We start from the raw sequence: 24,304 nt of genomic DNA on the forward strand, positions 1-24,304 counted from the left end.
AACTTTAAAAAAATGAGCAAAAAAAAAATGTTCTCCGTACGCACTTCCTATATTTTTTCCTTCTTACATTTTTTCCCCTTGCTGACAAATGGACAAACATTCCCAAAATGGGCCACCACTAGCTGAGCTCGTCATTTTGGCGAGTTCACTTAAATTCCAGCAACCAGCTGGCAAAATAAGAAGAAGAAAAAAGGCAATTCAGCAAAAGCGCCCCCCCCCCCTCCGCCTCCTCGGCTCCCCGCCCCTCTCCCCACCCCCTTTGGGGGCGGGAGGCCTCAGCCGAGGTGACGTCGCGCCGGAGCCGCCCTATATAAAGGGAGCCGCGGCCGCCGCGCTCCCAAAACCGGTTGCGCTTCGGGGTCTTTTTCGTGGACGTGGAGTGTACTCCCAGTATCTCCTTTGCAAATGGGCTCTATAGCCTAGCGTTTTCCTGCCTGAGCCAGGTCACCTGTGGTCTCGAGCCGTCGGGGGTTTGCTGGGCGCAGCCTTAAGGAAAAGTCCAGGTAAGGCCCGGTGCGGCGATCCTGGCGCGCGTTGCGCCTTGGCAGCCTTGGAGGACCTTTGCAGCGTTGCAAAGAGAGAGCGCTCCGTTAGTTTGCACTGCACCTCTCTGGGGCAGCGGGGGATGGGGGAATACTCGCCAGACTTTTCTAGACTTCCTGCCCACCCCCCACCCCCCACCCCCCATCCCGCTGCTTCTAGCTGTTTCCAAAACTCCCCACCCAGCGCAAGCAACGCGCCCCTCTTTACCAAAGCGCGCTTGGCTGGCGCTGAATAGGGTTTTACTCCCGAGGAGGCGAATAGCTGGTAGGGGTGGAGGGAGCGAAGCTGGACAATATTGAGTTGCGGATCTCTCGTTTGGAGTTTGTAGGGAGGTTTAAATGAGAGGCGGGCGGGGGTTTTTCCCTTTCCTTTGTTCTGGTTAGGGCAGCACGAGACTGTAACGCGCCCGGCAGGCCTCTCTGGATATGGGTGGTGGTGGGGCGATCGGAAGGGATGTTGTAGTTTAATTCTTCCACCCTGGTTGGGGTTTGAAACCGCCATTTTCCTACACGACAAAAGTTTTTTTATTGATATTATTAAATTATTGCTGGGAGATGTTTTGGATATTGTTCCTGGGAGTCGCTCTGAGCCTGCTTTTGGCAGGGAATCCAATAAAAAATAAATAACCAGGCCTTCTCGCCCCCTTCTCTTCCCTTCCCCCATGTTGTGGACTCTTTCCGACCCCCCCCCCACTTCAAATACGGAGGCTAAAATAGCATTCCCCCCCCCCCGCGAAACTGTTTCCGCTGAATTCGAAGCGGTGTCTGAACATTCCACCCGAACGTTCCAATCGGGTTTCCGCTTTTCTCGCGGCGCCTTTCATCTCGCAACGGGGGCGGCGGTGCAGAATCTGGGTGGAGGGGTCGTATGCGATGGTCGCTTTTGTGGTGCCGGGGTCGCCGTCAATTTTTTAACCCTCGTTCCGCGGTGGGGGGGGGGGGCGCGCGGGGAGACGCGTCTCTTGTCGAATCCGAACCTTTGGGTCCGGTCCGCACGAGGGGCGGATTCGAACCCTCGGCCGCGTGGCTGGCTGCCATCCCGTCCGCGGAACCGTGGCTCTGGCCGGCCAAGCTCCGAAAACGGCTTCGCCCGTAGAGAGGCCTCTTCTTACTCCCGAGGGGGGCCCACGCTCGGCCAGCCACGGTCGGTTGCGGCAGCCACCAGCCAGTTCAGTCCGGATTGGTGCAGTCTGGCTGCTCTTTCCCGGCAGCCCCCACCCCTCAAATGAGAATCCTGTGTAGCCAGTAGGGGAAAAGGGAGACAAAAGAGAGGAGAGGGCGTCCCGCTCCGGAGTCGAACTGGTTCAGGGGGTTGTTTTTAAAGCGTGGAAAGAAACAAGCACTTTTAAGGAATGTAGTTGGAGGCATGTTCTGTTCCTTCTTCATCTGTCCTAATGCCAGGTTGGTGGGGATTTTGCAATCGGAGATGTTTTCAGCACAAGAGGAAAACCCCAAAACAACAGGGATTTTGGGAGGTGGATGCTGAGGGTGGTGCTCCCCAGGTGGACTTCCGAAATGCACCGGTTGGGTGCATTTCGGAGAGAACTTTGCAAGATTGGACCATTGGGTGAACTCCTACAGCACCTTTTAGTGGTTCTGGCAGGATCCACAGTAGAGCTCTGGGTTGGGAAATACCTGGAGATTTGGTGGGTGGAGCCTGAGGAGGGAGGGGCTTGGAGATAGGAGAAACTTCCATGGGGTATAATGTCCTAGACCAGTCATGGCGAATCTTTGGCGAAAATTCGGAAAATGCCTAACTTGACTGTGTGGTGCCGAATCTTTGGCGAAAATTCGGAAAATGCCTTTGACTCTGCTGGCGTCCCTCCAACGAACAGGAACCAATCATTCACATATTTATTTCTTTAACCTACAGTCCAATTATGGGTGGCGCTATGTATTATATTAAAAATGTCAAATAATTACAGAAATGACTCAAACAGGGAGCATGGGTGGTGTTTGGTGTTAGTGAACGCTGGTGTGTCACCCATACTGTCGTAGCATGTCACTTTTGACAAGTGGGACCAAGGATCACCATCACTGCCATAGAGTGTGCCTTCCAGAGTGGCCATTTCGTTCGGGGGGGGGATTGATCTCTGCCATCAGGAGGGCGGTTGCAATGGTACAGTGGTTTTCAACCTGGGGGTCCGGACCCCTTTGGAGGTTAAACGACCCTTTCACAGGGGTCGCCTAAGACTCTCTGCATCAGTGTTCTCCATCTGTAAAATGGATAAATGTTAGGGTTGGGGGTCACCACAACAGGAGGAACTGTATTAAAGGGTTGCGGCATTAGGAAGGTTGAGAACCACTGTAATAGTAGAACTCCAGCTACCACCTGAAGGTTGACAAGTCTAGTCCACAGTCTTGAAGTGGTTCCTGCTACTGTCATTCATGGGGGGGGGTGGTGCCTCTGGGTGTAGAAGTCTGGCCGTCTTGGGGGGAAGCCATAGGTAGACCTCTGCTCTACAAATTTGCTTAACCTTCTTTCAAGGGTGCAGGGAGAGGAGTTTGTAAGCCGCTTTGAGACCGAACAGGAGAGAAAAGTGGAGTATAAATCCAAACTCTTCTTCTTCTAAAGCCATTCTTGCTCTTGACCCCAGACAATGAATTCTGCAATTGAATTTTTCCTTCCATCAGGAGAGGTCAACAGACATGTCCATCTTTTCAGTAGAACATGAGCAAATAATATTACATTTGTTGTGGTTGTTGATGCCTGTGCCTCATTTGAGCCACAAAATGTCAAACTGTGTAAACGCTCTCATTTATTTATTTTGCATTTTTTTAAAAAAGTTCTTACTCCCTTCTGGATTGGTTGATCTGTGCAGATCTCATGACTAAAATAAACATGGTGCTATTACAATTCTGGTTTCGTGTTTACATTTTTCACCTGGACATTGACTGTCCACATTTTTTTTAACCAACTTCAGGGCAAAATGTTCAGTTCTCCTTAGAGAACTCTGACCCTCCACGTGTTTGTTTTGTTGCTCGGTTTTTAGAGGCTGCGGAAAAGAGGTTAGAGGTTGATCTTGTTGGAGTTTTATGGTGTTGTTGTTCAAGACCCTGGTCTAATAATGGGGGGGGGGTTTGAAAAGAAAGAAGACATCCTCTGTGAGCTATGGGAGGGGCATAATTTTCTGTTCTTGCCTGCAAAATTAGCCAGTTTTGACTCTGCTGGGATTGCCTCTTGGTTGTACGTAGTGGGCCCCTTCCGCACAGGCAGAATAATGCACTTTCAATCCATTTTCACAACTGCTTGCAAGTGGATTTTGCTATTCCGCACAGTAAAATCCAGCTGCAGAGCGGATTGAAAGTGCATTGTTTTGCATGTGCGGAAGGGGCTGTGGTTTCGCCATCTTTGTTTACGGTTTACCTCTACTTCCTGACTCTGGGGCTTGGAGTGGATGAAGCGGCTGCCTAACCTTGCTGTAGAACAGTGTTTAGGGGGGTGCCTGGTCTGGCAAGTCAGCAGCACGATAGATAGGGTAGCTGCTTTGGGGAGGGGTTGCCTCAGTAGACCTAATAATAAGAAGAGTTGGATTTATAACCCCCCTTTCTCTCCTGCTGGAGACTCAAAGGGGCTTACAATCTCCTTGCCCTTCCCCCCTCACAACAAACACCCTGTGAGGTAGGTGGGGCTGAGAGAGCTCCGAAGAACTGTGACTAGCCCAAGGTCACCCAACTGGCGTGTGTGGGAGTGTACAGGCTAATCTGAATTCCCCAGATAAGCCTCCACAGCTCAGGCGGCAGAGCGGAGAATCAAACCCGGTTCCTCCAGATTAGATACACAAACTCTTAACCTCCTACGTCACTGCTGCTCCTAAGCCTCCTCTAGAAGCCAAATCTGGCCCCTGGGCCCATATCTGACCCCCTTGGTATTTGGCCCTCCTTTAAAACCACCCTTGCTCTTGACCACAGATGGTAATTCTGCTATTGAATTATTTGTTCAGTGTTTCCTTTTGCCTGTCCTGAACCTCTTAACCCATGGACTTGTAAAGGTGATCAGCTAGAACAATGGTGGTGAACCTATGGCATGGGTGCCAGAGGTGGCACTCAGAGCCCTCTCTGTGGGCACACGCAAACAGAGTTCCCCCCCCCACACACACACACACATCTAGGCTGGGCTGGGCCGCTGGGCTCGATTATTAGCATTAAACCTAAGACCTAGTTTTGAGGAACCAGTGTAGGTTACCTTGTAAAGTGCTGTTAAGCCCCACTGATTTTCATGGGAAGAACTAAAGCGCGATCCTTTACCTGGGAGTAAGCTCAGTTGCTGGCAATGGGGCTTGCTTCTGAGTAAACCTTCCTAGGGTCGTGATTCACCTGTTGCAAGAGTTGCACGGTTGCTTCAAAGCAAAGTCACCAACTACCACCAAGCTTACTCCGGAGTAACGCACGCCTCGGAGCCAACCGTTTTTTCTAAACTAAAACCTCAGTATTCAGGTTAAATTGCCAGCCTAGATTGGGGGAGGGGGGGCTCTGTTTGTGTGTGCCTACAGACAGGGCTCTGAGTGCCGCCTCTGGCACCCGTGCCACAGGTTTTTTATTGTATGTATTTATTTAGATTTGTAGAGCGCCCCATCCCCTAGGGGCGGTGGGCAGTTTGCCACCACTGCTATAAACGATACAAGAAAGGAACGAACAAGACCCTTCTTGCTCGGTCTGTTCAGGTGAACATATATTTGTGCAGCTCAAACCAAGTTCAGCCAGTTTGTAGACACAGCCGCCTCACAAAAGTCATGGGAAGATTGTTGTGGGTTTTCTGGGCTGTGTGACTGTGGTCTGGTAGATCTTGTTCCTAACATATCTCCTGCATCTGTGGCTGGCATCTTCAGAGGTGTATCACACAGTGTGTAACAGACTTCCCTCTGTGATACACTTCTGAAGATGCCAGCCACAGATGCATGCAAAACTTTAGGAACAAGATCCACCAGACCTCGGCCACACAGCCCGGAAAACACACAACAACCGGTTGAATCCGGCTGTGAAAAGCCTTTGACAATATAACGGGAAGGTCCGTCTCTTGGGGCATCAGTGGCCCATCTGACACCAGTCCTCCTGAGAAATATTCTTGCATGCCTATTTCTGTCCAGGTAGTTTGGAAGAGATTGGGTGTTGTAGCTAGTTAGTAGTCCAGTCCTCACTTTGGTATTTATTTATTTTATTTATTTCTTAGGCTTTTATACCGCCCTATCCCCAAGAGGCTCCAGGCGGTGTACAGCATATAAATATAATACAATATAGGATAGCTAAAACATTTAAAAGCAGCGATAAAAACCAATGAAAACTAACTCGAATAAGTATGCAATAAATACTAATAAAAATATGAGTGGCGTCCAGCATTCTATTTTCAAAATCCTCTCCCCAAAAGGGAGGGATGGCGAGTCCCGTTGGATGACAGACGGCCCAGGTGTCGGGGGCCGAAGGAAAGGGCCTGTTCCTCCAAAGGCCCGGCGGAACAGCTCCATCTTACAGGCCCTGCGGAACTCACCATGATTTGGAGTTGTCTGGTCTGGGGTGAAGTAGAAGAAGAAGAGTTTGCATTTATATCCCCCCTTTCTCTCCTGTAGGAGACTCAAAGGGGTTTACAATCTCCTTGCCCTTCCCCTCCCTCACAACAAACACCCTGTGAGGTAGGTGGGGCTGAGAGAGCTCCGAAAAGCTGTGACTAGCCTAAAGTCACCCAGCTGGCATGTGTGGGAGTGCACAGGCTAATCTGAATTCCCCAGATAAGCCTCCACAACTCAAATGGCAGAGCGGGGAATCAAACCCGGTTCCTCCAGATTAGAATGCACCTGCTCTTAACCACTCCGCCACTGCTGCTCCTATGTTTGTCTTGATTGAGATCGCCCAGGATAAATTAATCTTGGGAGCTATGCAGGACCAGCCGTAGTTAGTATTTGAACGAAAGGCCAGCATGGGATTCCAGGGTTGCTTTGCAGAGGCAGGCAGTGGCAAACTACTCAGTGGCTTGGAAAGGCTCCAGGGTCAACAGCAAGCAAGAAAGAGTATACTAATTGGGTTGAAGGCAATGCTTGAAAATGTATTGTTGATATCTTGCACTGTTAGAATCGACTGGTAGTTGTGAGTTTCCCAGGCTGTGTGACCAGGGGCATACTGTCCGGGGGGATATATGGTGCCAAATGTCCCTAGGGTGCAGCCATTTATTTATTTATTTTTATATATATTTATTATTTGATTTAATATACTGCCCTATCCCCGAAGGGCTCAGGGCGGTGAACAACATAATATCATATCTAAAAACATACATATAAGTTAAAAACAATTACATTCTAAAACAATATCCCACGAAACCCATATGCAACCCTCCCAGAAGAGAGTAATGGGTCCCGATGATGTTAGGGACCCCTGTAGAGCGGGGGGGGGGAGGGCACCCTCAGCGGCTGGTCTCTCCAAAGGCCCGAAGGAACAACTCGGTCTTACAGGCCCTGCGGAACTCTCCAAGTCATGTGGGGGGCAGAAAACTCCACACCCCTACTCCTTCCCCCCAGGTCCGTACACTGACTGACTTTTTGCACTGACCTGGTGCAAAAAAAGTTGTTTGGTCATGGTGGGGGAGGGCAGCCGCCCATACCGGGAGGGGTGTGTGTGTGTGCAGAAAACTCAGATTTTGCACCGGGCTACATTTTCCCTGGAAACGCCTTTGTGTGTGACACAGCCTGGAAAACTCACAACAGCCAATGACACTTGGAAGTATGAGAGCAGTGCTTGCTAAAATCTCACAAAGCTGGAGAGAGGTGGATTGGGCCCTCCATGATCACAGAGCGTGGCTTCGGGGTGTGCTATGCCCCCTGAATAGCAAGCCCTGCGAAGTAGTTTTCCATGTTAATTGAGTACATTTCCACAACTTATATGGCGTTGCTTTTTTTAGTGTCCCGTACATACAATCCTGAGCATAACTGTGATTGCTGCTGCAAACTGAGCATTGCTAGGATGTAGGTCAAGCATGGAGAGGTGATCTGGGGTCAGACGAAAGGCCGTGAATGGAAAGTTTGTGGGTTGGGAACTCTCTGCCTTCCCTGTAACTCGTATCTGGCTCTGAATGAGTGGTCTAGATCAGGGGTCAGCCAAAGAGCCATTTGGATCCGTTTTCCACGGCCCCAAAGATCTACTGAGCCGCAGAGGCAGCTCCGCACAGAGCCACCTCTGGTTTGGCCCCTCCATTCACCTTTCCTTCAAGCGCTGCTCTGGAGGGACATGCCCACGCTACCCTCCAACCTCCAGGCCACGTGGAGCCGCAGTATAAGGCTGAAAGGGCGCGTATGGGCTCAACAGCAGAACCACGGGTTGCAGGGGCCCCTATGGTCCTACAGATCGGTTGGGAAGAACATGGATTCGTCATGTGCCCCCAGCCGTGTGGCTTGCTAGGAATGGGACAATATCAAAACCCCAGTTCACACACAACTGGAAATACTGATGTCCAGACCTCCCTTATGGGGCAGTTTTAACACTAGGTCCTGCTTCACATTTAAACACCATTTAAATAGAGCAAAAGATATCCTTCCAGACATGCCTTTAAAAAAGCAGGAATAATAATACCAATTGGCGGTGCGTGTTTCTAATACTCAGCTACAGGAAGTCTTTGCTGTGCGCCTTGGGACATGAAGAAGAGTTTGGATTTATATCCCCCCTTTCTCTCCTGTAGGAGACTCAAAGGGGTTTACAATCTCTTTGCCCTTCCCCCCTCACAACAAACACCCTGTGAGGTGGGTGGGGCTGAGAGAGCCCCGAGAAGCTGTGACTAGCCCAAGGTCACCCAGCTGGCGTGTGTGGGAGTGCACAGGCTAATCTGAATTCCCCAGATAAGCCTCCACAGCTCAGGCGGCAGAGCTGGGAATCAAACCCGGTTCCTCCAGATCAGAGTGCACCTGCTCTTAGCCACTGTTGCTCTTCTGGGCCTTCTTCTGGCAGTAAACAGGGCCTTCTTCTGGCAGTAAAGAAGAGTTTGGATTTATACCCCACTTTCTCTCCTGTAAGGAGACTCAAGGTGGCTTACAAGCTCCTTTCCCTTCCTCTCCCCACAACAGACAACTTGTGAGAGGTAGGTGGGACTGAGAGAGCTCTGAAGAACCGTGACTAGCCCAAGGTTACCCAGTAGGAATGTAGAAGTGCGGAAACATATCTGGTTCACCAGATAAGCCTCCGCCACTCAGGTGGAAGAGTGGGGAATCAAACCTGGTTCTCCGGATTGGAACCCACATGGTCTTAACCACTATACCACACTTGCTCTCAAAGGTACACTAGAAAGCTGCATTGCCGAAGAAGTTTTCCTTGAGGCTTTCACAACCAGACTCACTAGGGTGTTGTGGGTTTTCCGGGGTTGTATGGCCATGTTCCAGTAGCATCTTCTCCTGACTTTTCGCCTGCATCTTCTGAAGATGCTTCTGGAACACCTCCATACAACCTCAGAAAACCCATAACAACCTAGTCCTGGACATGCTTCTTGAACTGCAAAGGGAAACCAAGGAGACCTGTTGAGACGCTGAGCTTTTGAGCTGCTAAAAACTCCTTATAGTGCTGTTCACTGATTATTTCTTCCCCGTTCCTGCTTTTGGACAGAGTCGGTAACTCAGAGGTTAAGCCTTTCTCCCTAGCATTCATCAATTAACAGAAAATCAAATAAAACTTTATTAAACCAGGCAGTTTAACAAACTGTGCTAGTTCAGTCATTGCTGTCTCGGGTGTTTTCTGGTCACCTCTTTATGACCATATGGTGTCGGAAAGTGTCATTAGGTCGAGGTCAACGGGTGACGACCCCGTAAGGTTTTCAAGGCAACAGAAAAACGGGTGGTTTGCCTTTGCCTACCTCTGTTAGCAACTCTGGGTTTTTTGGGTGATCTCCCACCTGAATACTAACCAGGGCTGACCGTGCTCAGCTGCCAAGATCTGGAAAGAACTGGCTAGCCTGAGCCGTCCTGGCCAAGACAACGAACGTATAACTGCTTCATATTGTCAGACAATTTGTCTCTCTTCCTTACTATTGTGTGCGCTAACTGGCAGTAACTCTCCGGTGTCCTGGACAGAGTGGTGTCTTTTCTCAGTACTTTCCACCTGAGTCCTCTGAACTTGAGATGCTGGAGACTGAAGTTTGGACCACCTGGGCCCATAACCCGCATTTTTATTAGCCCTCCTATCCTCTGGCCTCTCTGCCTTCTTTTTAACTTCTGTCTCTTCCATTGAGGCTCCCTGACTGGTTTCCTGCCTCCTAGCTTTTCTTCCTAACCCTCAGCCGTCCCACATTTGAGATTTCAGTCCCAGCCAAACTGGTGATGAGTTCTTCCCTCGCAGAAGCTGAGTTGCAAATGGCTTTCTCCTGTGAGCAGCCGAACATTCCGACCCCTTCTGTGTTGGAAGGTTTGCCAGGATAAGCCGAACGCAGTGCAGATTAACCTTTCTATCCTCTTGGACGCTATCACACATCTGGGGGTCTAAGTTGGGAGAATGAACTGTTTCGATATTGCAGGATGCCGTTAAAATAACTCACTAGAGGAAATCCTGAAAACCTTCGGCCCCTCCACATGGGCCAAGAAACACAGGTGTAGGACACTAAAAAAAAATACTATTTGGTTTTCACAGATCCCGCCCCCTAGACGAGCCTGTTTCGTATTATTTTCCCCAAACGAAGTCTTTTTGAAAATCGCTAAACAAGCAATCCTCTTCAAAATCCCAGGTTGCAGGCACTCTCGATAAAACTTCCAGATTTAGCTTCCTTTTCACATTTTTGTGGCTTGCATTTGCACAGCTATGCAGGTACAGCTGGTTGTGTTGTGGGACATCGAGATAGCTGTAGTGGTTCATTTGTGAATGCCTACGTAGCTATGCGTGGGCGGGAGGTAATTAAAAAAAATAGACGCACATCTGTACGAAGGCGCGACAACAACCCAGATTATTTCCGTGGGCTCCAATCTCTGCCTGGACAGAACGCATGCGAACGTGAAAACAGGAAAACGGGTTGTATTGTCGAAGGCTTTCACGGCTGGAATCACTGGGGTGCTGTGTGGTTTCCGGGCTGTGTGGCCGTGTTCTAGCAGCATTCTCTCCTGACGTTTCGCCTGCATCTGTGGCTGGCATCTTCAGAGGATCTTAGGCAGTTGTAGATAAGGGATCCTCTGAAGATGCCAGCCACAGATGGTAACGTCGGCAGATAAAGGGGATCCTACTGAAGATTACTCAATACCGAGCTCTAATAGCATCAGAAATCTACCAAATGCAACCACCTTCAGCTCCACAACACACTTCAACGGGTTACTTTATCCCAACTGCATTATGCATTTGCTGTGCGGAAGCAGCCTTAGTTTGCTACCCTTTTTCTTGACTAAAGGTTTAGGGACTGCTGTGCATATGTTACACAGCCTGTTGCTCTTATTCACCTGTGGCTATTCAATTTTTGCATTGTTTTGACGAGCCGTGTTAACGGCCGCTTTTTGCTTCAGTTCCGTTCGCAGACTTCTGGCTGGTTCCGGACTGCGACAATCCCGATCGTATTGCGTTCTTTCTGGATATCCCACACAATTGGTTCTGATTCCTGCGCGATCTGTCTCGAGCCCTGTGGAGAAAGGCAGACTGTAATAACATAAATAAATTAAATACTAGATGAAGCTGTCTCAGAAAAAGACGTTAGCGAAGTCAGTTGGAGGTGCCACGGTTGAGAAAATTGTATGCTTCCACATTAGAATCTAGTCCCAAACAAATGTGAGAATGACTGTTTGTTTTTATGCCCTGTCTTTCTCAAAAGCATTGTTTTGTACATCACTGAACACGGTACTTTGATACAAGAGGATTTATAATTCATTGTATTTTCGCTTTCAAACCGATGGGGAGGAAGCAGGGATAGATAGGCGCTAGGGCCCAAGCGGGATAGATAGGCACTAGGGCCCAAGAAGAAGAAGAAGAAGAGTTTGGATTTATATCCCCCCTTTCTCTCCTGCAGGAGACTCAAAGGGGCTGACAATCTCCTTGCCCTTCCCCCCTCACAACAAACACCCTGTGAGGTAGGTGGGGCTGAGAGAGCTCCGAGAAGCTGTGACTAGCCCAAGGTCACCCAGCTGGCATGTGTGGGAGTGCACAGGAATTCCCCAGATAAGCCTGCATAGCTCTGGTGGCAGAGCTGGGAATCAAACCCGGTTCCTCCAGATTAGATACACGAGCTCTTAACCTCCTACGCCAGCATGTTGAGTTCTGTGGTGGAGGAAAATACAATCCTACTAACATCTTTTTTTGAGCCAGACTAGTATGTTGGCAGAAGGTGGAGGGGCTGGATTAAATATTTCTTTACTGACAGACTTGTTATTTAGTATACATTAGTAGCTAGTAAATTTACTGTAGGATTAAACAGACCATGCAAGAAAACAGGCTGGAATCTGTTGGCTACGGGGAAGGAAAGATTGTAGCGCTCCTGTGCATTCCAGTTTGGACGCGCTTTTACTCCAGCTGGGGACCAAATTGAAAATAAGGAAGATGTGAAAAAGGTTTCTTCACTGTTCAGCTTTTCCTGGGTTCAGGTGACGGGATTCTTGATCTCTCAAAGTCCCTTCTGAAGTACCAGATAGCAGATGTACTTTTTGGGCAATGTTCACTGAACATTAGTGCATGCATGTTCCCTCACAATCGCCTCACGTTTTGTGTCTTCAGGTTTACAACAGCACAAGAACAAAGACCAAGAAACATGGCAGCAATCCCGTCCAGCGGCTCCCTTGTGGCTACCCATGACTACTACCGAAGTAAGAACAGGGTCCTGGGGGGCGGCAGTGGGAGCACCTTGAAGGCACAAGTTCTGGCTTCTTTCTCTGCTTCAGGAGCCTTCAGCCAGGAGAGCTCGACAAATGCTGCCAGCTGGCCCATACCAGGCTAGCTGGACCAGTGGTTATCTCCTTTCTAAGAAGTGGTTTTTTCCAACCTCGGTGACTCAAAACGCTTTCTGGAATGCCGTTTAGGGCAGAGCAATTTGGATTTCAGTTCTAGGAGAGAGGGGAAGAAAATAGGCTGCAAGTGAGCTAGTGGTTCCTAACCGGCATCTGAATTTTGCAAGGAAAGATTCCCAGAGCAAGGGCTGAATTCTTCCCTGCCTTTGTCAGTCCCTGTAATAGGTCAGATCTGACTCTGAACGCTCGAGAGTCTGTATGGAGAGAGAGAGAGCAAAGTTCTTGCTTCCAATCAGACTCCTTAAAAGGCCGGACCCAACAACTTGGCGAAACAAAGGCTGTTTTTAGACGCCCAGCAAATGCCAGCTTGCAGGATTTTGTTTGTCTTTCTCTGGGCTCCGGGCCAGTTTTCATCCACAGGGCGGCAAGCCATTGGCCCGGCCTGCAAAGTGGGGGAGACGCTCGTTCCCACCCCGGTTCTTAGCATCGGCTAAGAATAGCCGTTTTGCGGGAGAACAGCTGTTTGGCTTATAGCGAAAAGTGCATATCTTTTAAGGTTTCCTTAAAACTTTGGATACTAAAATATACTTCCGTACAGGACTCAGCGACTGCCTCTTTTCACTGAGTTAATTTTGGAACAGTCGCCACGGAGATCCGGTTAGGAGCCTCAGAGGCAGCGCGGTGTAGTGGTTAAGAGCAGGTGCGTGCTAATCTGGAGAACCGGGTTTGTTTCCCTGCTCTGCCACTTGAGCTGTAAACACTTACCTGGGGAACCAGATTAGCTAGTGCACTCCAACACATGCCAGCTAGGTAACCTTGGGCTAGTCACAGTTTTTGGGAGCTCTCTCAGCCCCACCTACCTCACAGGGTGTTTGTTGTGCAGGGGGGGGGGAAGGGAAAGGAGTTTGTAAGCCCCTTTGAGTCTCCTTACAGGAGAGAAAGGGGGGATATAAACCCAAACTCTTCTTCTTCTTCACCCCATCCATTGGGAAGCCGTGGGACATTGTCACATTTTAAAAAAAAGTTATTGAAATGTTAAAGAGAAGAAGTGGTTTACACAGATATGTAACAAAAACACAGATATGTAACAAAAACCATATTTGGTTACAATACCATACAGATATCTAACATTATAACTCTCATTTTATACAACAAAATTAAAAGACTTCCTTGCTGTACTTCAGGAGTAATTTTCTTTTGATTATTCACTAATCTTTCCTTAATGGATCAAAGATCAACTTCAATCGTATTGTTACATTCCTAAGTGCTTTCAACGTTTGTATTTAACCCTTTCAGCCTGTCTTTAAACTTAATTCTGAGATTAATTAATCTATTACGTATCTATTTCCTAATTTCAAATTTAAAAAGTGTTGATGTATTTAAAAGAAACATTCAAAATTAATTGTTGTTCTTCTTATTATTTTTAAATTAAGATATTTGTGTACATAAAATATATATATCAAACTATAGCAAAATAGGACATCACGTTCTCAGTCACATTTCAGTGATCCCTTTTCCATACGTGATGGGGTAGTATTGTAAATGGTTCGTTGCAGTATTTGACTCACTGAATTTTTTTTAACCACACAGTGCTGAAACATCATGTTAAAATCGGATCCGGCAGCAAATGCTGCCCAGTTAAAACTGCTCACAAGTGATCCACTTCAGAGAGCCAGTGCAGTGTGGGTGTAGTGGTTAGAGTACCAGACTAGGATCTGGAAGACACAGTTTCGAATCCTCACTCTGAAACAAAAGCTCGCTGGGCAACTTTGGACCTGCCGCACCCTCTTGACCTAACCCACCTTGCAGGGTTGCTGGGAAGATAAAACTGAGGAGAGGAAAAGTTATAAACGAAATAAATATGAAATGATTTTGGAGGTCTACAGAAGGCAGAGGGGGGGCATCTTCAGCAAGGTTGCAGGATGTGTGTGGTTCTTTTGGGTCTGAGCTTGCTCTGCTTAAGAGTGTTGTAAGCCCATCGTTGACTCTTCAGCTATCCAAAGACAATCTTTCAATCTGCGTGGGCTTTGGCATCTTCCTCCCGAGCCGTGCCAAGATTCGCACCAGTGAGTTCAACATTACGTTACAATTTCTCAAAAATGCCAATTATACGCAAGTATATAAATAACTTGCACGTGATTTGTGTTTTCCCGGAGTTGTAATATAATGATGTGCTCCCTGGTGCGAATCTTGACTGTTTATGCTTTATTGATTAAATTGCTTGTTTTGAATGTGCAATACGCTGTTCACACATCTGTAGATTATTAACGTACTGTGTAGTCTCTTATAGTTTTGATTGTATTTGGTTGAGGTAGCAGAGCATTGCTTGGAAATGTTGGAAGGAGCTCTCGTAGGCTGCCCTGGGGTTACTCTTATGCAGAGGTGGGATCCAGCAGGTTCTCACAGGTCCCCGAGAGTAGGTTACTAATTATTTGTGTGTGCCGAGAGGGGGTTACTAATTGGTGATCTTGGCACGTGATTTTGGCCTTAGTTACGCCCCTCCTCTCAGCAGCAGCGCGCAGAACTTGAAGCAGTCTAGCAGGAGGTGCACCGGCGTGCGTGGCAGCCTGCGCCTGCGTGCATTCGTTTCCCGCCCAAGGACTGGCGCAGTGGCTGTGTCCTTGCCGCAGCCCCGCCCAGGAATGCCCCACCCCAGGAATGCCCAGCCACTCCCCCATCGGGCCACACCCAGCCCCATTGGCGCTACGCCACAGTTTGAATCCCACCACCATGGGAACCTGTTACTAACATTTTTGGATCCCACCACTGCTCTTATCTGCCTGTGATCAAGAGTAGGACCAAATAGGGCTTAATGTCTAATGGGGCGGGGCTTATTTGTCTTTCAGGGCGTCTGGGTTCCACTTCTAGCAACAGCTCCTGTGGAAGTGCTGAGTATGGGGAGGTGATCCCTCACCATCCGAGTAAGTATCCTGGCTACCATTTGCAGAAGCTGACGGGCCCCTGGGCCGTCTAATTGGGGCTGTCCCGTTGAGCCATCTCTTGAAAGGTTGTCTGGGTCTTCAAAGGGTGGGACACAGACCACGGCCCTCTCTGTCTGTAAACAACATTTAAGCACATGCGTAGCTTTGACTTGGATGGTTTTGCTAACTGGAGAGCCAGTGTGGTGTAGTGGTTAAGAGCAGTGGACTCTAATCTGGAGAGCCTCTGAAGATGCCAGCCACGGAGGCAGGCGAAACGTCAGGAGAGAATGCTGCTAGAACATGGCCATACAGCCCGGAAACCACACAGCACCCCAGTGATTCTGGCCGTGAAAGCCTTTGACCATACATTTATATGCTTCTTAGGAGCAGCTGTGGTGTAGGAGGTTAAGAGCTCTTATATCTAATCTGGAGGAACTGGGTTTGATTCCCCGCTCTGCCGCCTGAGCTGTGGAGACTTATCTGGGGGATTCAGATTAGCCTGTGCACTCCCACACACGCCAGCTGGGTGACCTTGGGCTAGTCACAGTTCTTCGGAGCTCTCTCAGCCCCACCTACCTCACAGGGTGTTTGTTGTGAGGGGGGAAGGGCAAGGAGATTGTCAGCCCCTTTGAGTCTCCTGCAGGAGAGAAAGGGGGGATATAAATCCAACTCTTCTCCTTCTTTCCCAGATAACTTGAGGCCAGTCCTGTGTTGTCAAAGCCGGCCTTCCAGCAGAGTTCCATGAATTGTGGGCTGCAGTTCTAAATTCTAACTTTATTGTAATCTGCCAGCGAGGGATATTTTCCAAGGGAAGGCATGCATGCCACGCCCTGCTGCGCCATTTGGAGACGTCTTCCTGTTGCGGATTCTGACAAGTGTCTCTCTTCTCCTAGGTCTCCCGAAATCTGACCCGGGCCACTGGTGGGCTAGCTTCTTCTTTGGAAAGCCGACTCATCCGGTCATGACAACTGTGTCGGAATCCCCAGAAAAGTAAGTGGCCGCCTCTCAAAAGCTGGAAAGAGTTTCGGCAGGTCTGTTATTAGCCATATTTTAAATTTAACTTCATTTATACCCTTCCTGTCTACCCAGCAGGGACCCAAAGTAGCTTACATAATTCTCTACATATCATAATAGTTAAGAGTGGTGGATTCTAACCTGGTGAAACGGGTTTGATCCCCCACTCCGCCACGTGAACAGCGGACTCTAAAGTCGTGAACTGTGTTTGATTTCCTGCTGCTCCACGTGAAAGGCGGGCTCTTAATTTGGAGAGCCGGGTTTGATTCCATGGGAGTGGCGGAGTCTAATCTGGTGAACCAGGTTTGATTCTGCACTCCTCCACATGTTGAGTGACCTTGGGCTAGTCACAGTTCTCTCAGCTCTCTCACCCCCACCCAGAGGTGGGATCCAGCAGGTTCTCACCGGTTCCCGAGAGTAGGTTACTAATGATTTGTGTGTGCCGAGAGGGGGTTACTAATTGGTGATTTTGCCACGTGATTTTTGCCTTAGTTACGCCCCTCCTCTCAGCAGTAGCGCGCAGAACTTGAAGCAGTCTAGCAGGAGGTGCACCGGCGTGCGTGGCAGCCTGCGCCTGCGTTCATTCATTTCCTGCCCAAGGACCAGCGCAGTGGCTGCGTCCTTGCCACAGCCCCGCCCAGGAATGCCCTGCCCCCGAAATGCCCGGCCACGCCCCTGTCATGCCCCGCCCAGCCCCATTGGTGCTACGCCACAGTTTGAATCCCACCACCATGGGAACCTGTTACTAAAACGTTTGGATCCCACCACTGCCCCCACCTACCTTATAAAGTGTGTCTCGTGCGGTGGGGAAGAGACAGCGATTGCAAGCCATTTAAAGGTAGTGAAAAGAGTATGAAAATGAATTCTTCTCCCTCTATTTATGGCAGGGTGTAAATGAATGAGTTAAATTAATAAAAATTCCAGTTAAGTGTGGGAATTTCACTGTTAGGTCTTGAACCTTGAATCAATACTGTATTGTTGATCAGATGCGTTTATTGGAAGGCAACAAAGTACCCAGCTTAGAGAGATAAAGCCACCTGGCTTCCTTTCCCCACAGGGCAACGGAAACATCCCGTTTCCCATAGGAGTAGAAATGTCAGGGGTAAGCCTAGTTATCTGTGTAGCGTGTGAAGCCATAAAGAAAAGATCAAGGAAAGAATGCCCCATAAGAGCAGTGGCAACATATAGCAGGCTGGTTGCATATATCTTGTAGTGATTACACTGAAGTAGGAATACATCTCAATCAACTAGATACAGTCACCGGCAATATATTTTGTAATATATTTGTATGCAATATATTTTGTATATATTTGTAACGTTGAGTTAGGAATGCATCTCCCCTCCCCTCTCTGATGGACCTCATAACATCTGAGGGACCTACCGCTCCCCTCTTGGGAGGGTTTTTGCTGCCGGATACGAGGCATTATATGCTGTAACGCTGTGTTTAAATAGAGGTTTTAACTATTTAATCCTTTAGAGCCATATATATATATTTATTTATTATTTATTATTTGGATTTGTAGACCGCCCCATCCCCGAAGGGCTCTGGGCGGTGCACAACAATATCCATATATATACAATTTATCATTACAATCAGTGCAGTTACTAAAACCAATGTTATTTTAGTTGTATTTGTTATGTTTTAAACTGTGCTCTACTTCAATTTATATGTTGTGCACCGCCCAGAGCCCTTCGGGGCAGGGCGGTACAGTGGAACCTCGGTTTTCGTTGGTAATCTGTCCAAAAAGAATCGATGAAAACCGAAACCGATGAAAACCGAGGCAAACTTTTCCATAGGAATCAATGTAAATCCAATCATTCCGTTCTAGGCACTCCAAAAAACATACCAAAAGCATATTTTTTGGTGAATAAACATAGTGGTTAATGCTGAAAACAGGAACAAACAATAACACTAGGACCAGCTTCAGAGCCAGTGGACCAATGTTGCGCCAGAAAGCTGTCCAAAGAGGGCTGTTTCTGACGCCTCTTTAAGATTTGTCTGAAATGGGGCAAGACATTGTCATTAAACAAGTTGCAGACACAGCCCACAACAGCTTTGTCCGGGTGATTTTTCTCCACAAACCCTTGCACCTTACTGCAAATCGATGAAAACTGAGACAAAATTTTCACTGAAAAAATCGATAAGAAACCAATGAAAACTGAAGGCAGTGAAAACCGAGGTTCCGCTGTATATAAAACTAATAAATAAATAAACCAGGGGCAATCCCTGACCTCCCCATGGGATGGATTTGCGATGGGTGATTGGATATTGAATGGTGCTGCTCTCCGCTAACGCCGCTTGTTCTGAAAACCTCTTTTCTGTTGACCCCGCAGCTCAGTCACTTTGCAGATGGCGAACGGCATGATCACATGTGGCCTGGCTCCGGAAGTCATGAGGAAGCGCCACGTCAGCGAACCCAGCAAACCGAACTCCGGGTCCTCGGCGTGAGGTGGCTGAGGCCCCCCCTGGCGGCTGCTTCTGACTTGAACGCTAGGAGACAGAGCCCATTTTCCACTTCCCCCTCCCTGTAGAGTAGGCTGGCTGCTGTGGGTGTCTAGATGTAGGTTTTTATACAAACAAAATACGGCAACTAAGGAAAAAAATAACACCTTCTACGTCATCCTTTTCTACTTTTTTGGTCGGTGCAGGTACATCTTTGTTTTCTTCCCACGCAGACCTTAACTTTTCTTTTGTTTACTTTTTACTTGCCTATTGGAAAACTTAATAAAAACCTGAGCAGCCTTTTAAACAGCTTGTGTCTGGTTCAAATTTGTCTGAAATCTAACACGTGCCAGGAATTAACTTTTGAGTTGGTCACTGCAGAGACTGCAAGGTACCTGTCCGGGAGCGGGGAACCCCCCCTCCCCGGACTTACTACCTCCGTCGCCACGCCCACCGTCGCTGAGTCGGGAAGCCGGGGGCTCCCTGACACGCCGGACGGATGGGACAAGGAGTCCCTCCGTTGACGCTCCGGCAAGGTCCTTCCCTCCTGCGAAGACACGCTTCCCCGGCGCCAGACAGAAGCCGGAGGGGGAGGCGGCGACAGGGGACGGGCAGCCGGGCCCTCCCCAGCGGCGAGGAAATGACACGGCCCGGAGCATCAGGGCAGCCAATGGGGGACTCGACAGCCGGCCGCTCCCCAGGAGGGAGCCCAGGACGCGTCAGCGGCCAGGCCAGCTGTCGGCACTGGGGACACCGCTGACCCGGACCCTCCGGTGCTGCCGGGCCGGGCAAGGCGGTTGGGCGGGAGGCGGGGCTGGAAAAGGGGGGTGTTTTCAAGGCAGGAGCGAGGCGAAGAGGGAATAAAGGGGGAGGAATGGAGGCACCTGGGGGATTTGTTGGGTGGAAGGCAGGGGGTAGCGTGGAAGGGTCGGAGACCAGAGGCCGGAGGAGAGGAACAGAGCGAAAGGAGGAAGCGAGGGGAGGAGGAGGACTAGGGAGGTGTGAACGGGACGAGGGTGTAGAGGGGGAGTCCTGTGGCGTTAACAGGCTCCCAGGTTGGACGGAGGTGGCCGGGCCAGGCAGGCCCTGAGGGAGTTTAGACCCACACATATAGACCACTCCTTCCTAGAATAGGGGTGAGGCCGGGGCACCTGGGTAGGGATTGGAGGGATGGCATCAGCCCCCCCCCTTGATACTCTGGAGGGGGACCCTGACAGTACCCAAGGACCTGCACTTTGCAGTGGCTCCCAGGACATGCTTCTAGACCAGGGATATCCAACTCTGGTGCTTCAGACATTCATGGACTACAATTCCCAACAGCCCCTGCTAGTATGGCCATTCGCCACCACCTTTCCTGGCGACCCAAGAGTACTTTTGGAAAATAGGTCAGGCTTGTCTCCAGCCAGGCGTCTGAAAAGCTGTGCAGATTTTTTTTTCCTAATGTTTGTCAGTAGCTGCCACCGCAGGGAGTTTCACCGTGAGACGACAAGTAAGCTACGGCTGCCATTTTGTGGCAGCCATTTTACAGCTGTGCCCCCCACATTGTCTTCGAATTCTAAATGTGTCCACTGGCTCAAAAAGGTTGGACACCCCTGCTCTAGACAGTGCCCAGGTAATCTGCCACCAAAACCTGAAACTAACCCCCGTCTCCCAAAGATTCCGTCTGGACTATGTTGCCCCTTTCCTCCAATTCCCCCTTTCTGACACAGACTGACCCAGCAGGAAAAACAAATCTGGTTTGCCCAGAGGTGGGATCCAGCAGGTTCTCACAGGTTCCCGAGAGTAGGTTACTAATTATTTGTGTGTGCCGAGAGGGGGTTACTCATTGGTGATTTTGCCACGTGATTTTTGCCTTAGTTACGCCCCTCCTCTCAGCAGTAGCGCGCAGAACTTGAAGCAGTCTAGCAGGAGGTGCACCGGCGTGCGTGGCAGCCTGCGCCTGCGTACATTCGTTTCCCGCCCAAGGACCGGCGCACCGCCCCGGAATGCCCGGCCACGCCCCCATTGTGCCCCGCCCAGCCCCATTGGTGCTACGCCACAGTTTGAATCCCACCACCAGGGGAACCTGTTACTAAAATTTTTGGATCCCACCACTGGGTTCGCCAGATAAGAGTCCGCTGTTCATCTGGAGGAGTGGGGAATCAAACCCGGCTCTTTAGGACTGCTAGCTCTGATGGGAAATTCCTGGAAGCCTGAAAGAGGGGCTGATCTCTATAGCCTTGAGAGCTCCGGGCACCACCTGGAGGTTGGCATTCTTAAGGCAGAACTATTTGCAGAACTCAGAAGGCAACGGGAGTATGCCCTCACTGCTGATCAACAGCTGAAAACACCTTAAAATGGGTACAGTTCTGTCTCACCTGACATCCGCTCTATAAAAAACAACCACCTGAATCTCAGCTTCCTTATCATGTAGGGGTGCGTTAGCGAAGCCAGTAGAGCTTCAGAAAGTGCACAGGAATGCCTGCGCCATCTGTCCCCTCCTGGGCTCACATGTACGCACATCACGAGATCCCCCAGACACCCGGGTCACAAGATGCCTGAATGTGCATTCGACCCAGACAGGAACGTTTCTCACTGCACATACGCAGCCCTCCGCTGAGTCATGAATTGCGCAACTTCCTCCCGCTCTCCCGCCTTCCCAAACCCTTAATAAAGGTGCCAGGGACCCCAGCTCGGCAGACTGGCCAAACTAGCCAGAGCCGCTGGCTTCTCTCCACCAGTTTGTTTGTTTGTTTGTTTGTTTGTTTGTTTGTTTGTTTGTTTGTTTGTTTGTTTGTTTGTTTGTATATTTTAGGCTTTTATACCGCCCCATCCCCGGAGGGCTCTGGGCGGTGTACAGCAGATAAAACAATACATAACAATTAAAACATTAAAAGCAGCAACAGTTGAAATAATTAGCAGAATAAAACATAAGTGGGTCCAACATCCTAATTTTAATTCCCTCCCCGTCCTCCCCCAGAGGGAGGCATGGTAACCTCGTTAGATGTCAAATGACCCAGATGTCAGGGTCAGACGAGGGCCAAACAAGATATCGCTGCGTCTCGTCTCTTCATTGCGTCGTCCGTAACGACTTCATTATCAGGGCGGAGTCTGGCATCCATTGGGACTACACCGAGGAGTGCGGGGAGACGGATAAGGTGATGGAAAGTTTCACTTTTGGCTAGTGTAACGAAGTAGCCGTGCCTGGGGCCAGGTGGCCAAGAGGTAATATGTACCAACCGGGCTGCAACAACTACTTCAAAAGCAAGGACGTTTGTGAGAAGCAGGGAAAAAACTGGCAGAGTGCAGTCTGATTGATTACTGTTGTTATTACACTCAGAGTCTTTATCTCAACTCTACTTAGGGGCCTTGAAGTTTCTTAACGTGGTCGGCCCTCGTCTAGATTGCGACTAGCCTTGCTTTATTGCTAGTTCTGTATATTTAGTTGTACGTTTGTGCATTATTGTTATTGTTGGGGTGCTGTGTGGTTTCCGGGCTGTATGGCCGTGTTCTAGCAGCATTTTCTCCTGACGTTTCGGCTGCATCTGTGGCTGGCATCTTCAGAGGATCCTCTGGAGATGCCAGCCACAGATGCAGGCGAAACGTCAGGAGAGAATGCTGCTAGAACACGGCCATACGGCCGGGAAACCACACAGCACCCCAGTGATTCCGGCCGTGAAAGCCTTTGACAATACATTGTTATTGTTACTTAGAAGTAAAATTACTTCACTCCAATGGGAAGTATTTGCTTTTGAAGCCATCGTTTCAACTTAGTTGGTACATATTATCTCTTGTTCACCCTGTGGCTGTGTACCTTTCCCTTTTGTTCATTGTGGGGCCAGGTGGCGGATTTATCTCTGTGTTCCTGACCTTGAGTCTCTGTGTAGTGAGGGATGGAGGGGTGGAATTGGGAGGCGGAAAGGCAAAGGGGGGAGGGGGTTGATACAGTTGGGTTATTTGAGACCGTTCTCAGAACTACCCTGTTTTCCCCGAATATAAGACACCCCCTGAGAATAAGACGTAGTAGAGGTTTTGCTGAAGTGCGAAATATAAGGCATCCCCCAAAAGTAAGACATAGCCAAGTTTTTGTTTGGAAGCATGCCCGACGAACACAACACAGAAAAATAAGACATCCCCTGAAAATAAGACATAGCGCATCTTTGGGAGCAAAAATTAATATAAGACACTGTCTTATATTTGGGGGAAACGCGGTAGCTTCTCTTTGGCCGACCGATGTCTATCAATAAAGGTTCCTAACCCGGAGTTGCAGAGTCTGAATTGGCCCATAGAGCCGGGGGCACGACATTCCTCTTGGGCAATTCGTTCCGGTTGTAGACAAACTGGCATCTGTACCAACAGCTAGTTTGGGTCAGCTCTGCAACCTATGTGCATAAGTAGCTCCGATCATAGAGAAGGGTAAGATTTAGAAGTTGGGCGTCACATAATTGTTGGGTACTTAAATTTCATTGTGGTACTGCTGGGGCGGTTGCGCGGGCAGATTGCTCGTCGAGAGACACTCTGGGGGAACCGGTAAGCAAGATATAAAAAGGACTGCGAGAAAAGCGCTGATTTGAGACTATAAGGAAACACCCCGGCTGTACCTGCAAAACGTTTGGCAAACAAAGCATTTGGCAAAAACAAGGAGGGTGTTCGAGGCTGCCAATTTAGTGTGGCTCATTCGTCCCGGAGGCTGGATCTTAATGCACTTTGGAACACAACAAACAAAACCGGTTCCACTCTGGTTCCCAGCACACTCTGACTGCAGATAAACACACCTGGGCACAGGTCCTGGAATCCTGGCAGCTCCGGTTCAACATATCTTATTTTGCAGCTTAGGACTCTGCATGTGTGGAAGGGGCCTAATAAGAACATAAGAACAAGCCAGCTGGATCAGGCCAGAGTCCATCTAGTCCAGCTCTCTGCTAATGTTGGGAAGGGTCTTGTGATGACTTTAGACAGTCTAGGTCCAGCCTACCTCGCAGGGTAGATGTGAATCCAAAATAAAATCAGGTAGAATTGTGTACGCCATTCTTCGTTCTTTGGAAGCAAGGAAAGGTAAACAATTCTCTGTGTACGTAGATCTTCGGGAATGGCTTCCTTTGAAGCTCGGACTTTCAAAACAAAATAGGGGTTTCAGGGTTTTTACTGATGTAGATACTTTCAATCTGCTGCACAGTCTGACGCACTAAGCCCACCCACCCTGTTTCTGGAAGCTGGATATGTTTACTCATTGGCAGTCCTGTACAACCACCTTCAAGAATGTGCATTAGTAATCAACTAGCAGCAAAGCCCATTGCGGGGGAGATGCAATAGGCCAGTGGTGGCGAACCTCTGGCATGGGTGCCACAGGTGGCACTCAGAGCCCTCTCTGGGGGCACGTGCAAATAGAGTCCCCCCCACACACACACACACATATCTAGGCTAGCCTGAGTCGCTGGGCTTGATTATTAGGATTAAACCGAAGACCTAGTTTTGGGGAAGCAGTGTAGGTATCCCTGTTAAGTGCTGTTAAACCCCACTGATTTTCAT

General features: G+C 49.2%; 1 protein-coding gene across 1 annotated transcript; it reads left to right on the top strand.

Moving 5' to 3' along the window:
- Positions 1-327: 327 nt before the first annotated feature.
- On the top strand, positions 328-19,103 carry PPDPF (pancreatic progenitor cell differentiation and proliferation factor). Its single transcript, XM_048498030.1, has 5 exons — positions 328-503; positions 12,189-12,277; positions 15,265-15,339; positions 16,233-16,329; positions 18,688-19,103. The coding sequence occupies exons 2-5, from the start codon at positions 12,223-12,225 to the stop codon at positions 18,800-18,802; spliced, it is 342 nt and encodes a 113-aa protein (XP_048353987.1). The 5' UTR covers positions 328-503; positions 12,189-12,222; the 3' UTR covers positions 18,803-19,103.
- The last annotated feature ends 5,201 nt before the right edge of the window (positions 19,104-24,304 follow it).

This window comes from Sphaerodactylus townsendi, linkage group LG05 (assembly GCF_021028975.2).
Source record: "Sphaerodactylus townsendi isolate TG3544 linkage group LG05, MPM_Stown_v2.3, whole genome shotgun sequence".
Classification (NCBI taxonomy): Eukaryota; Metazoa; Chordata; class Lepidosauria; order Squamata; family Sphaerodactylidae; genus Sphaerodactylus; species Sphaerodactylus townsendi.